We start from the raw sequence: 15,165 nt of genomic DNA on the forward strand, positions 1-15,165 counted from the left end.
GACAGTGGAGATATTACAGGTCAATATTCACTATGGGTAACAGGAGAAGAGTACTTCCTAGCTGTTAGACTTGGTGATTGGTCCCTATTCTTGATATTACTGTTAGAACTTTTTTTTGAATCTGAGCTCTACTTATTTGGTTACAGTCTCCTCATCTATAACATGAACACAACAATTCTTGCATCTTAAAAACATTTTAAGACTTTCTGATTAACACGTCTATAAAGAATCAGCCTCTGTAGTCTCATAATTGTACCAAGTTTCTCTAGTTTTTCCTTAGTCTGTCACTCATTCTGACTTTCTGGAGTAATAAATTAATCCAAATGAAAAAAGATTATGTAATTTTTCTGCAAGTGTCATCGGAATGGGAGCCAGAGGTTTCATATGTAGCTTTGAGTTTTATGTTCGTTATCTCCATAGTTTTGACCCACCTGGCCAAATGTCTGCTGGAATGTCCTGTGAAGTAGGAGTAACATTTAAGCCAATGGTAAGTGCACTGTGTGTTTTAATTTTAAGCAAAAAGATGTACAAGGATTATATGATTCTCATTAATCAGTTCAATTAAAAGTAGTCTGGTTTCTTGACTGTTAACAGGGGAACTACAGTCTTAGGTTTTGCTCTATTTTGAGAACTGTGCATACATTCAGGCTCTCTTACACAGTAGTAAGGCAAAGGGGCGTATTTTAAAGAAGTGCTTATCACTAGGTATTTTTGGAGTATGTTTAGAAAATTACTCTGAAATAGAAGGTTTATGGTATTGCCTATCTAAAGTTAGCCAGGCAGTTATCAAAAACTGCCTTGATGTGGAAATGTAGAACCTACAGAGTTACATTTTAATATGTAACTCAATGAGGAAAAAATATCTTTCAGCAAGCTAAGTCTTTGCAAATTGGTTGGTAGGTTTCTTGGGTTTTTTTATTTCTGCTTTTTTTTTTTTTTTTTTTTTTTTTTTTTTTTTTTTAGATGAATGAAACTCTGGAAGGAGAAATCACATTTATGGCACAGACAGGTTCTTTTTCTGTTCCATTGAAATGTACAACCAAGAAATGCATTGTAAGTGATTCTGTTTAAATATTTTAATCAGTCAGTGTAGCAGTAGTAATAAACATGAAATAACAAACATTATTGAAAATATTTAGCAAGAAGTATTTATATTTCTTTCCATTTCTCTTCTAGCTGCAGAGTCTCTTTCAATAAGTCATTCATTAGCTTCCCAGATTACAGATTTGTACAAAATGATGTTAATGGATACACTTAATCATGAACTGTAACTTTAACTTTGGAGTGGAGTTAACTGAAGTAGTTCAGTTTAGACACTGATGACAGAATGGGACATTGTGAATGGAGGGAATAAAAATATTTCCAATGAAGGCTGGAAACAAACTATTTTTTTTTCCCCCTCTGGAATGTTTGGAAATTCCATCCCATATCTCCAGGAGTACATTCTTAAATTTAGCTGTCTATTTATGGGGAGGGGGGGGAATTACACATTATCTTTGTATCTTTCATGGCCTTTATGAAAGGCATATTGTGTCTCTCCTTTTTTTCAATAACTCAAAACCTTTTACAAATTCTAAACCAAAATTTAAGCGAAGAACATAGTTTTGTTACTTTAAAGAGATGAAATCACAGATGGCACTAACTTTGAAGTGTCTTAACACCCTATGAACTAACTTGAAGAAAGTATTTGATCAAAACAACAGCTTTTTTTTAAGATTTCCTTCACAGCTAAGAGGAGCTTTGGCTGTATAGGCCAAAAGAAATTGTAGATGAGAATATAAAATGCTAGATGTAAAGCAAATAGAGGTCTAGGTACTTATGAAAATAATATGCAAGGTGACCTTCCCAATACAGGAATGAGACTGCCAAATGCAAAATTTGGAGTATACTGGAAGCATAGCTGGTTATAAAAATTTTAAAATAATAATTTCAAAAGGCTTTGGACCTGTGAAAGTCTTCCTGAGCTTGTGATGTTAAGCTTCCATAAATTGAATAAATATGATTACATGTAAAGTTTCTTTACTGGACTGCACATTGAAACTTGTATGCATAGGGAGATTGTGAAATGAATTAAGAATAATCTGTTATACAGAAGATTTTTAAAAAATAGTAACTGAAAGGTAGTGCACTATAATTAGTATGTTAGCAGTCTATCAAAGTATTTAAGCACGTGCTTAATTTTAAACACTTCTGCAAGCTTGACTGGCATCACATCAGTATTCTGAACTTAAATCTGAGTGGGTATGTAAGCCTTTCTGAAGGATTTCAGGTAAAAGACCATGAAGATGAAAATGCACAAGACAACAAAAGCCAACACACTAGATCTTTGATTAGAGGAGTAGTTCCCATTACCTAGAGAATACATACAATCATTGTGAGCAACTTATCCAATGTCTCTTGTTCTTTGTGCTCTAAAAGCAGGAAGAATTCAGCCATAAGCAGGATATTAGCAAGCAGCCAAGTTGTCTTGATGCTTGAACTTGAATTGCAGGCCTTTCATTGTCTTAAACCCACTTACAAAGTTGATGAAAAATCCATATGAAGTAGCATATTAATTTTATACTGCTTTTAAACTATGGTGGCTCAAAGAACAGAATAGGATGTGTTATAAACTGATCTGCAGTCACTATATGACATTAAATGCTGCTTGCTTGTTTATCATCCTGATGCTAGTAAGACCATCTTACTAGCATAACAGAAGAGCAGCAATGTTGAATTGCTGTGTAAATGTTGTCTAAATCCAGAATAACTACTTGAAGTTGCTTGGGTTTACACAATGCTGCTACCATGATCAGAATTTGACATGTTGTTTCCACAGTCATATAGTGGACTGACATAAGTGGCTTAGTTTAAGAAGACTTTGTTCAAATTAGTCTGCTTTTCCAGAAAGGCAGAGTCTCTGTAACTTATGTCATCATTTGATACTGTTTTTGAAGTGGTAATAAGAACTTTAAAACCTTATTATTTAAATGGTAGGTGCCCATTTAATTGGCATTACTGACTATCTAGGACAGTAATAATTGTGTTTTTTCCTTCTTATAGCTGGCACTAGATAAAGAGCTCATTGACTTTGGCACTCATGTTGTGGGGGAGAGAATTTCACGGGCTGTCACCCTGACAAACCATGGAGCATTGGGAACCAGATTCAAAGTTCAGATGTCAGCAGGTGACAGTAGTATAAGCAGAGCAATAGCAAAATCTTCTTCTAGAAGAATGGTAGGTTGAAAAGCATTTCTCTAAATTGATCCAGACATTCTGCTTTGTAAAGCGTAATAGCTCTTGTTATGTGCGGTATTGCCAACCTAAGCACAAATAATGCATTAGACCCCAAATACCATAAGATAACTTAAATGGCTCTGAAAAAACCCTCCACAATTAGAATTTTTGAAGCATTTCAGTCTATGCTAAGTCATGTTTCTTAACATGTTTCATGACACCTGTGAAAACTAGGGGGGAAAAAAAACTATAGTTAAAAGTAGAGATTCTGACACAATCATTTAAACTTCCAGTTCCTGGACTTCAGAAAAAAGCCAGCTATTGCAAAACTAGCAATGAAGTGGTAAGAGCTGGCGCTACTGACCTATGATTTTTCCTTTAATAACTGAGCTGTTCATTTAAAATTCCTAGTGAAGAACAACAGCAGTTATTGACAAACTATTATTAGAGGATAAGGCTTGTTAGTCGAACTAAGAATTACATTCAGGTCTGTTGCCTGAAAACTGGTGGGTGTGTGGGTGGGTGTGTGGGTGGTGTATATTAAAAGAATTGAGGGGAGATCTCTAAAATCAATATGGGAATGAATGAAAATGATTGTGCCTTGTGGAATATCCTTGATGGGAATGAAGCACAGATCATTGAAGAAATTCACAAAAACTCAGAGACACTTGGCATAGAGCTGACAATGTGTGGTGTCAGATCTGATAATGATAGCTCCTACAATGCGCCAATTGCAGAAGTTGACAGAGAACCCAGGAATCCTAACAGCTCTACTGCTCCATGTGGCAGATACTTCTATAAGTGAAGAAAGTTTACAGAGAAAGCATGAATACAATCTTATTTGTCAGCATTGTGGGGTAGATTTATATTTTGAGAAGACTGAATGGCTGAAGTCTGAAGACATACTGACTTCTTTTCTAAAGAAGCTATGGATTTTATTCTGAAAGGGTGGAAATCTTCAGATTAAAAAAAAAAAAAGAGGGGGTGGGGGGAAATGTTTCAACTTTCTATCAAGCTGTGCTGTGTAACTACTGTGTTGATGAATACCATTATCATAAATGTTCCTTTTTCCTCAGGTGCTATGTAAAAAGTACTCCACAGGTAGATTTCACAGGTCCTTGACCAAAGAGCACGTCACCACTAGATTGCAGGATATCTTTACAAAGTGTCTACATGTCTTCATGGAGACAATGCAGATACTTCATTTTTTTTTCATCAGTGCAGTCTTATTTTTTGTAGAAGTGGCTCAGATGATTACCCTAGTAGGTAATCTAATCTATATGCAAGCTCTAAGAAAAGGATTGACCTCCCTTTTGAAAGACTATTGAATAGTACATACAGTGAAACTGAGCTGACTATTCATTATGGATTTCAACTCTCATGCTATCATGACACTAAAGCATGGCTCAAATAAGGAAGATGAGTGTACACAAATGACACCTTCTGTATCCACATTTTTCTTTCTGTATTTTTGTTATAACTAATTACTTTTCTGTTCCAATCCTTATTACAATTGATTGCAAACCCAGGAAAGCTTAAAACTGGTGTGAACTGGGTTCTGCCCTGTTCAGTTTTCTGAACATAGTTGCTGTTTAATTCAAACAGCATATCTTTTCTGTTTCCACTGGAAGAATGTTCTCTTAATTGTAAAATATTCAGCACCATATTCTATTGTTCCTTGTATATTAGTTGCCTGTTTTGAGCAACCAGCAAAAATTACATTGTCTCACTGATAAAGCTCTAGAACAGTGTGCATTCTTTTTGAAAAGTATAATACATATCTCCATTTATAACATGAAACAGTTGCACAAAAACAAAGCCTGCTTTTCTTTGAAAACTGGTTGATGAAATTAGAGCTGGATGCAAGCTAGATGACAGATAACATTTAAAATTTTTTCATGTATGTTTTTCTAATAGATTAGTCAGGAATTGAATGACTCTGTCCCTGAAGAGAAAGTCAGTAATAGTCCTGTGAAATCTGTGTTTGAGAAAAAGGATCAAACTTCGCATGACCATAGTGAAGAAATGACTCATTGTGTAACTCGGGTGGAGCAGCAGAGGACATACACAAGCCTGAGCAGCACCTCTACAGGTGAGATGACGATTTAAAAAAGACTGGCAGTGTGGTTTTCCAGGCTAAGCATTATCTGTGTAGTTTCCTGTAATGAACTGTGGAATTCAGCCAGCAAAGTTACTCAGTTAATCATTCCTGTAGTAATGTTACATTTATTTGTATGCTACCTCAACTCTAAATCACCTACACAGGTCACAAAAATGACTAAAAGTAATGTGCCAGCACCCTTATATCAAAATCAGTGGAGAATCTCTCTGCTCATTAGCAATCCAGCCATTTGGCCTCAGAAGAATCCAAAAGCTAACCAGAGTGTAGAAACTGAAATTGTTATCATTCTCGTCTCAACAACTAAACACCTACCTCACAGAAGAGAGATCCATGTGACAAGTTTATTTTTATAACCTGTGATTTTAAGAACAATGATACAGGAAGATGAACCTCCTCAGACATTACCCTCCCCCCATTTCTTGTTTCCTGTGTGCTTAATAAAAACCCCAGTCTTATAGGAGAAAAGAATATACATATTGAGGAAGTTAAGTTTCTTCTTTGTATTGATCATTCCAATAGCAGAAAAATAATAGTCTCATGAAAAGGTGGATTTTTTTCTTCTCTGTATTGTGAAATAGAGTGATTCCGTAAATCACATTAGTTTTCTCTGCAGCATACATATCTTTAAAGTTATTTTCAGACCTTAAAAATAGCTTAGATTTCCTTTCCATCTGTAGGTTTCCTTTGCTTTAGCACATTAAATATCTCTGATGTTTTGATCTTTTTCCTTGGTTAACATGAAGCATGTGGTCACCAGTTGATTACTGCCATAAAATCCAGAGTTAGCCTAATCTCTTTGGTGGTATATTAGTTTAAGGCATTTTTGAGTCCTAGGGGAAGTCAATTAAAAGGTATTTGTTTTTGCAATTGTTTTGAAAATGAAGCAAATAGTGGTACAATATGCAACAGCACTTCCACTTGCTTTGCAGGTCCTGCTGACTGCCTTGCTTTGTCTTATTGAAAACCTTCTTAAAGCCCAATTTAAGCTTCCAGCTGAATCTGTATTCTCTGACATAACAATCTCCTGCAGGTACTTTATCCTGCTCAAAACTTAACCTTCATAGCCTGTGGTGGGAGGCTCAGGAGTCTAAGAGACAGCTTCTGTACTGGAACAGATTCATGTGTCCAAACAAATTTCCGTCTAGACCTTTTCTTCCTCTACGCTGGGATGTGTGATTGAATTTGTGGTATTGGCCAAAATCAATGTGCTTTTGCTGGTTGATACTTTTGTTAGTGTATAGATGCATACATTGAGCGCTTTTTTTTTTTTCCCCCCCTTCCCCAGAAGAGCTTAGTCACGATGCATTAAACTCTAAATCAGATCTAGAAGCAGACGATGCAGAGGACTTAGTGGAACCTTCTCCTGAAGAAACACCAACTGAAATTATGCTGGGCAAGGTAATGAATAGCCTGAGATCCATACAGGATTTTCAGTGTTCTAAACCTACACCAAGCAAATTGCTTTGGCTTTGGTAGTAAATGCTGAGTATGAGATCAGTGCCAAGCCCAGTGGACTTTAGTGTATCACAGTTAATTCTTAAAATGAAATTGCATTATGCATTTGTCCTTTCTTTTGACCTAGAAACTGTATTTAGGCCAAGGAGACTCTGTATACATTTAAATTTCCCCTAATTTTATTTTTTTCTCTTTTGGTCAGAATGTATTTTTCTGCTTTGTCATTTCATGATTAAAGGAAGCCTGGTGGCACCACGAAAGAAGGGACAGTAAGAATGTCTGAGAAAGGGGAGACTTGAGCCATATTAAAGAATCTGGGTATGAAAGTCCAGATATTAGCTCTTATGAGGTTTCATGGCTTCTGCTCATCTGTACAGAAGGCAGGAAAACTTATGCTTAATTCAGTAGACCAAACCTTTGGAGGATGGTAGCACAAGACAGCTTCTCCATGCATTAGTTACATTTTCACCAGTAGGATGGAAACTCTTCAGTAAACAACATAATCTAGTTGTCATATAGAGTCTTACAGCAGAACGGAACTCATCCTGCAAGATTCTGGTTGTGTTTATATAGTATGAATATATAGTATTTCTTTATTTCAATACAAGTTATAGCCAACTACAGTAATACAGCCAGGTTTTCATGAAATTTTTTTTTTCCCCCCCCCCCCAGGTTACTGAAGGTAAAATTGGACCCTTCAACTCAGTCAAACTTCAGATTATATTTATCCCAGCTATCCCTGGGGATGTACAGGCAGAGTTTGTGATTATGTTTGACAACTCACCCTGCAAGCCAGTGAGTGTTTTTGTGTAAGACTTGACTCAAAACACTGTAGAAAAACTAGTTTGAAATCTTGCTGCTTATGCTTCTCCCAAGAACTACAAGAGTTCAGAAACCTGGATTAGAACTAGGAAAGCAGGTAGATGAAAAATTATCTTTATGGACATTCTAAGAAATAACAATGAGGTAGCACATGATTATTATGTATTCTGATGGCAGGTCTCAGGGTGATTTTGGAAACCGTGGCCTTTGTCTTTGTAATGTACTTTCTAAAAGCCCTATCCAGGTAGTCCCATTTTATCAAACATCATATTAGAAAACATTAACTGCTTGGAAACAAACAAAAAAAGTATTTTCTTTTATTCCCAACACAGTTTTTCTTTCTGATATATCAGCATTGGAATTATTCAGCACGGAATACTGAAATTGATGTGTGAAAGCTGGGACAGATGACAACTCTAATCACCCTTGCAGCATTTTTTTAATTCCACGTTTTATTGGAAGTCAAATTCTGCCTGGGAACAGTTCACAGAACCTTACCAAAAAACTTCCAAGAAGCTCAGTAGGCTAGTCTTGGCTCTCCCCAAGATCTACAGATGGAATATGCTATAGCAGGAGCTGCAGATGCATACTGCAGATTCCTGTGGGTAGCCTTTTAGCGCTGGTAGGGAAGGACTGTTTTCTCCATGTCTGAGCTATTTCATCACTGAAATCTCATTTAAGGTCATTATAGGGCATAGTGCACTCTCCTGCCATTGCTGTATTTTTTTACTGGATAAACAAGTTAGTGTCCTTGAGTTTCTGAATTGCGGCACATTCACTTAAACTAGATGCACTTTAGATGTCATGCTGTCCAAGATATTGAAAAGAAATATTCCTTCGTGTTTTCTGTGAAAGAATTCAAATGCAAGAATAATTCATGTTTTTGTGCTGGAGCACAGGAATATCTATGACTTACTTTATAAATGTCTTCCCTACCTTTGTCTAATTAAAATACCTTTAATACAAACAATATTTTACTCAGCTGTACTTCATAGTAGAAACTCTTGCTCTGGCTAGATCAGTAACAATTTCAGAGACTAATAAAAACAAATACACTCTTGATTTGTATTTCAACAGCTGTGCTTTAGTGCCATTGGAGTTTCTATTGATGTGCCAGTTTGGGTGCCCAATCCAAACATTGATTTAAAGATCTGTATGTATGACCGACTTTATCAGGATTGCATTGTCATTCAAAGCAGGTGAGCTACCCATTCATTGTCAGTCTTATTCTATAGCTAAATTATGAGATCTCAAGTCACTAGGTGATGTGGTGAGGTCCAGTTGTGCCAGACCCATTGGTTAATAAATTTCCCATAGGAGGCTGAAGAACACAGATTTTTTTCTTTTAGCATTTCAGTAGGGCTGCAAGCCCTCTGAATTCTCCACTGTAGAAATTGGACTTGGATATTCTGCTGTCCTAAATCCCCAGGACCAGCAGTAGTATGTGGTTTTACACATGCCTTTCCACTCCTACAAGACTTCCTGTGCTGTACCTGTTCTGTCATACAACTGTTAAGGCCCTAGGGAATAACAATCCCACTGGGTTTCATCAGTGCAGAATTCAAACACTAAATATTAGGTAGATAAATGTGCCTCAAGTTATTATTTAAGTGCACTTCAGGGTACAACTGCTTCAGCCAGGAAATCTCATGAAAGAATATTTTTGTAATTTCTCATTGTTATATTATATTTAATTGAAGTCCATAAGAGATTTATGATCTGGAAGCCAGCTTTGTGCCAACTTTTCCTTACAAGATTCTAGGGCTACCATATTAAAGTCAAATGTTTGTTGAACTTAGAGTACTGTTAGGTGCTGGATGGCGTGACTGAGCCTAACCTGGCTACTATGTTCAAAGCCGAAAGGGTCAGTTGCATTTCCTCTTTCCCTTATCCACTGTGAACTTCAGAGTTTATAGTATACCAGTTTACCTTGGCAAATCTGATCTCCTGTTCTGACTCATTAGGAGGAATTATTTTTGTTCTGTAGTCATCAGGCATGAAATTCTAAGCTTTGCATGTGCAAGAGTATCATGTCTCAGCTTTTTATCCTGCCAACATGGATACATTTAATCTCTCAGCTGAATGTGGGATGCCTGAGAACCTTCTTTCTCTAGTAGCTATTAAAAGTACTTTGTAGCTTGTATCAGAAACAGGATGCCTCATCGTACATGTCAAACCACTTGTCAAACAGAGTGGGTTAAAACTGGTGAAAATGCCTGTATCTTATTATTAGGAATAATCTCTCAGGAAGGTAGTGGTTGGCCTTTTAAGTAGCTGTACTTTCATTGCAGTGATGAAACACTGAGGAAAGGTAGTCTTGCCAAGGTCTATGGTCTGGAACTACGCACAAACTAAGGATCCAGAGCCAAGGACAATTATCAAGCTAGCAATGAAGTGTCCAAACTGCTGTCAGCATATAAACCAAGACAATAGTTTGTTGTAACAGCTACAGATATAAACTGTACATCAACTAAAGAGCTGTTATATTGAAGTCTGTAAACTTTTGCTCGTAGCAACCATGCACTTAATGAGACCAAAGCTATAGTTACCCATAACCCAGCTGAAAAGGCTCTTGTCAAATATTCCTGAAATGCCATAGCTAGTGAGAACTAAGGTTCAAATCCAGTAGTTCTGAAATCTTATTAGCATAAATTCTAAAATACAGATTAATTAAATGCTAATTACATATTTTAAAAATTGTGCTTTAAAATTCCAGATTGTTCTTACAAATGTCTCTACCCATCCTTAACTAGTTATAGGAAAAAAAAACACACAAAACTTTCAGAGATGATCCTCTAGATTTTTGGGGGCAGAATCTGACCCAGCACCTATGAGGGATGTTCTGTTAGAATAGCTTTTTTGTTCACTACAGGTACACACAAACTGCCAACAGCAACACAGCAGAAAGAACTTCTGTTCCTGTATCTTAATGCTGCTGCAATTTTTATCACCATATTCTATAATATAAGTAGGAGATAAGTTTTCTGTAGTTAGATATCTCAGGCACTTTAAGTGTCCCAGAAAGCTCTGTAGAATTGCAAATTGTTAGTTAATACTATTTTTTTTTTTCTGGTGACATAGAAGATGGTAATCACAAACCATAAACATGGAACCTAGAGGATAAAAGTGCGTCACCAGAATCCTGTCCAAAATAAATCACTTTGAGATGTAATTTCTTTGGCAGGTTATAATTTGCACTGATTTAATGAAGCAGTATGTAGTTCTTAGTCCATCAACGGTCAGAAATCATTCCAGGCTCCCAGTACGTTATGCTATAGTTGTTGACTGAGAGCAGACCATCTGGACTGACAGCTTGTTAACCAGTCAGAGAGAGGGAAAATGAGAAACTGAAATATTTGTAAATTGTTTGGCAGTCTTGCACATAGGCATTAAATTCCAAAGCAGGATATGGTTTGTGGCTATCACCATATTATAGTAATGGCCAGAATTCAGTAAACAGTGAGATGTTTCCTTAGCTTCCAGCACACCATTCATAGGGCAAATTGATCACAACTTGTCTAGCGGAGGAACTGGCAGCATCAGCTCAGCCCCACTATGGTTTCTAGGCCTGTAGAATCTCTGTTGTAGAAGAGAAGTTACAAGAGATTTATGAATTGACATCTTCTAAAAAGAGGTCACCACAACTTTGAGAAGAAAAACAAAAAAAGAAGCTTTCACTACATTTGCTGGCATAAGAAATTCCCCCTAGCACAGCTGAATTGGTGTATTTTTTCCTACCTCTACAGACTTGATTGTCTGTCATTGAAGGTTTTGAGATTATTATGATAAGAATGTGGATGAGCAGAATTCACAAACTAGCTACATTTTGATGTTCTATTTAGGTGTACTATGGCCTTCCATGTTCATTCTCTTGATCTTTTGGCTCCATGCTCGAACATTCAGTGCTTGTTAGCAGCTTAAGCAGCATCTAGATATCTTTGGCTCCACTGGCTGGTGTTTATTTTTTCCCATTTCTCAGCAAGGATAACAGGTTTTCATTTGCTGCATCCCACCTACCACTGATCACCACAAAATGTAGACCCAGCATTGCAAGAGGACTACTCCTTTTCCATGTTGAGTAGGTTCTGTGCTGCAGCCAGGACCAATTAGGTGTCTTAAAGACATTTCATGAATCATTCCTGTTGATTCAGATAGTGGGAATATATGTTAGGAACAAATAATTAGTTGGTATTTCACAATAATTTGGCTTTGACTTTCCACTGACCTGATTTATCACTATGCACTTTGATAATTATGTTGCCATCAGCTGTATACATTGCTTGAAATACAGCTGGGTTTGCACACAGTACTTCCAAAATCTTGTTTTCTATACTTAGCTTGAAAGAGAATACAACTGTGTGATTTTGCCATAACAGTTTTACATGCCCTTCATTTTCAAAGGAGGCTTAGAATACTTGCAATCCTAATGTAGAGGAGCAATGCAAGAGGGGGAAGGGAAACAAACTCCCAGAGCAAATGTAGTTGCTGATCTGGCAACATGCATAGCCCCTAAGCCACCTAAGCATGTCTGATCTGTTTGCAGAGCAAAAGCTGCGCTGCGTTTGAAGTTTGAAGTATGCAAAGAATTGAGTAAGCATATGGAGCTTCTTCCAAAAACAGGTTACATTCAAGCTCAGTCATCCTTCAATGTGCAGCTGAAGTTTCTGCCCAGGTAACCTAACAATATTAATCGTTTTTGGTATTTAAGACAAAATCTGTAAGAGGCTGTAAGCATAAAATCTGAGCAAGTCAAAGTTTGTTTGTTTGTTTTTCCCTTCACACCCACTGACTGGAGTAGGCTGGACTCCACACTGCTGGTGTCAGTGTAGTCCTAGTTTCCCTCCTGTCTCCCTTGTAAAAGATGCCAGATGCTCAAGGAGGAAATTAACTTGGATCACATTCCTGTGAGGAAATGCTTTTCCTGTGGTGACAGCAGCAGTGTGAAAGTCTTAACAGTTGCATTCCTGGTAGATTGCTTCCGTTTCTGTGGGGAACCTATTCTTATACAAAAGAGAGGTTAGTTAGACAGGTGGCTACTTCACAGACCACTGATGAAATCACTTTTGGACAAGTACTCCTGTGCTTGCAAAGTAAGGTAAGAACAGTTGGACTTCCTGTTTGTATCCCTCCTACCTGTGTACCATTTTCTCTAAAATATGAATGTACTGATTTTATATTTCATGTGTCATTTTACAGAACAGTATCTTCTAAGATGCTAAAAGCCCTATCCTAGCAAGTTTCTCTATTCCACTTCATAATGCATCTACATATGCAAGCATAACTCAGCTATAGAAATTAACAAGTCCATTTTTTAAATTTAAATGCAAGATTCTTATTGACCATTGTTAATTATCTTATTCTTATCATTGCTATTTTAAAGAATTTAGCGGGACATTTCCTTTTGAAATATAAACTGAGTGATTAGATCTCAATACTGATACACAGCCAAATACTTCAGTGGCTTCAGTTATTTCAAATTCAAACCAGATTTTGTAAGGACAAAACCAAAAGTATTAAGTGCAGTGATTGCTAGTGCACACCTGCTGCTTTTTTCATAGAGTTCATCTAGCTCCTTCCATACACGTATATTTGGATTTCCACTGATATGCTCAACATCTCTGGAAATCAGACCTTTACATTCTAAAATGAGTCTAATCACTGACATCAAAGTTATCACCAGGTTAGTATTCAAAGAAAATACAAGTATTTAAAAATTTTCCAACATTTCAATCAGATTACAACAGTAACTTACCATGATATTTTTCAGTTCCTAAAGTTCAATGCTGTAAAACAGTTACATTTATTCAGTGGATAGAAGCATAGATTAGATTTAGAACATTAATCTGTCTTTGAAAAATGAGAAAGCTTCAAAAAGGAGATTTGATGACATTAAGACATTTCTGACACAAAAATAAGCTGTTTTAGCATATAGATCAATTTTAGAAGGGGAGTGTATGTGTATGAGAGAGAACAACAGAGAGAAAGATGAGCTTGGTACAAGCCTGATGCAATGTACTGAGCTAGTGACACATTTCTGGAAATTGACTTAGTGCTACAAGCTCATTTTTTCTTAGGAGAAAGAATAGCTGCATTAAAAACAAAACAAAATAAAAAAGAAACCCTTACTGAGCAAGGTTACGGGGAAAGATTGACTGATAGCTTGGAAAGCTCTCCCAAGTATTTTGTGCACTTTGAAATACTTGGTCAGATGATACTATGCTCCTAACTATATGGCTGCGCCAAGCAAACACATAGTTTCTGCATATTTGGAAGCAAGTTCTCTATTTTTCTGGCTTTCAGAATTCCCAAATATTATATTTTTAGTTTTTCTGTATTTGGAACTAGTCTTGCAGATGCTGGCAGCCTAAATCGGATTTGTCTCTTATGCTTGTCATGTTAATTGTCATGTTAATTACACTTTCAGAGAACTATAGGAAGGATTTCACCATCTTTTTCCCCAAGGCATAACAGCTAATTTAGAGCCCATGGCTGTGTATATATAGTTATGATTATTTTTTCTCTGCATTATTCTGCAATACGCAAACAACTTCTGCTATTGTAATGTCCAGTCACAAAGTGAAAACCGACACTTCATTCCTTCCTTATATTTAACTCAGTTCCTATCTTTAAGCAAGTTTGCAATCCATTTGAAGATAACAGATCTAAAGTCACATTTCAGATTTGTGAAACAAAAGCCAGTAAGATTACAGATCACCATGATGATTATGAGTGAGTATAATTTATTCATTAACTGTTCTTTAAAAATACACTACAAAATTACATGCAATTACAAAATTGGTAGCAAGAACAGTATCACTGTGGAGACCTAAGAGCAGGAAACAATTCACCCTGATGCTGTCAGGCACTATAAATAGACCAGCAGAGCTAAAAATGCTAGAGCTTTTGTATTGTCTTGGCTTGAAGCTCTGAAATTGAGCTTAGGATAGCAAGATGCTACAGCAACAGAAAACCCACGTATTCCCTATAAATGACTAATCTGGTATGTAATCAGACGCTATTGGTCTCCAAGTTCGTTTCCCTTACGCAGCTTGCCTTTATTTATATCTTTCTGGTATCTTGTGATCCAGTTGGTAAAGTCTCAAATGGGCTGGCAATTAATTGTCATCAGTGTCAAAAGGTTGCTGCGGTAGGTTTGGTTATTAGCCATGGTTGCAGCAAAGATGCAGAAGGCTTACATCCTGATTATAAAAGAAGTTTTAATTTTTTCAGAATTTTAAGGAGTGTTCAGACTGCATTGGATGGGGTGTTCGGTAAGAGCATAAACGAGCGCAACTTCCCAGTAAATAACTCTTGAACTCCTGTGTGTCCACAAACCTGTCTGTAAAACAAAAAAATCCAGCATTAATATACAATGCCAATTATTCTAACTACATTGCTAGATATCCTTGTAATCAGTGCATACCTGCTCAGAGCAGATTGTCTGGAGGTATGCTATTCTCCAGGAAATCCGTGACAAGTCCACAGTATTTCTGATGCGACTGCACTGTCTTGGACAGAAGGCAGATCTTCATAGTGATTGATTTTTTGTT

General features: G+C 36.7%; 1 protein-coding gene across 6 annotated transcripts in view; it reads left to right on the forward strand.

Moving 5' to 3' along the window:
* Positions 1-15,165, forward strand: part of CFAP74 (cilia and flagella associated protein 74) — a 125,672-nt gene that overhangs the window by 21,991 nt on the left and 88,516 nt on the right. For all 6 annotated transcript variants that reach the window (XM_064525426.1, XM_064525428.1, XM_064525427.1 and 3 more), the window contains 8 exons: positions 421-487; positions 964-1,053; positions 3,043-3,216; positions 5,134-5,308; positions 6,624-6,736; positions 7,466-7,588; positions 8,693-8,814; positions 12,159-12,287. In XM_064525426.1, coding sequence (XP_064381496.1) covers positions 421-487; positions 964-1,053; positions 3,043-3,216; positions 5,134-5,308; positions 6,624-6,736; positions 7,466-7,588; positions 8,693-8,814; positions 12,159-12,287 — 993 coding nt within the window. The remainder of the gene's footprint in view (positions 1-420; positions 488-963; positions 1,054-3,042; positions 3,217-5,133; positions 5,309-6,623; positions 6,737-7,465; positions 7,589-8,692; positions 8,815-12,158; positions 12,288-15,165) is intronic.

Source organism: Dromaius novaehollandiae, chromosome 24, assembly GCF_036370855.1.
Source record: "Dromaius novaehollandiae isolate bDroNov1 chromosome 24, bDroNov1.hap1, whole genome shotgun sequence".
NCBI classification, from domain to species: Eukaryota; Metazoa; Chordata; class Aves; order Casuariiformes; family Dromaiidae; genus Dromaius; species Dromaius novaehollandiae.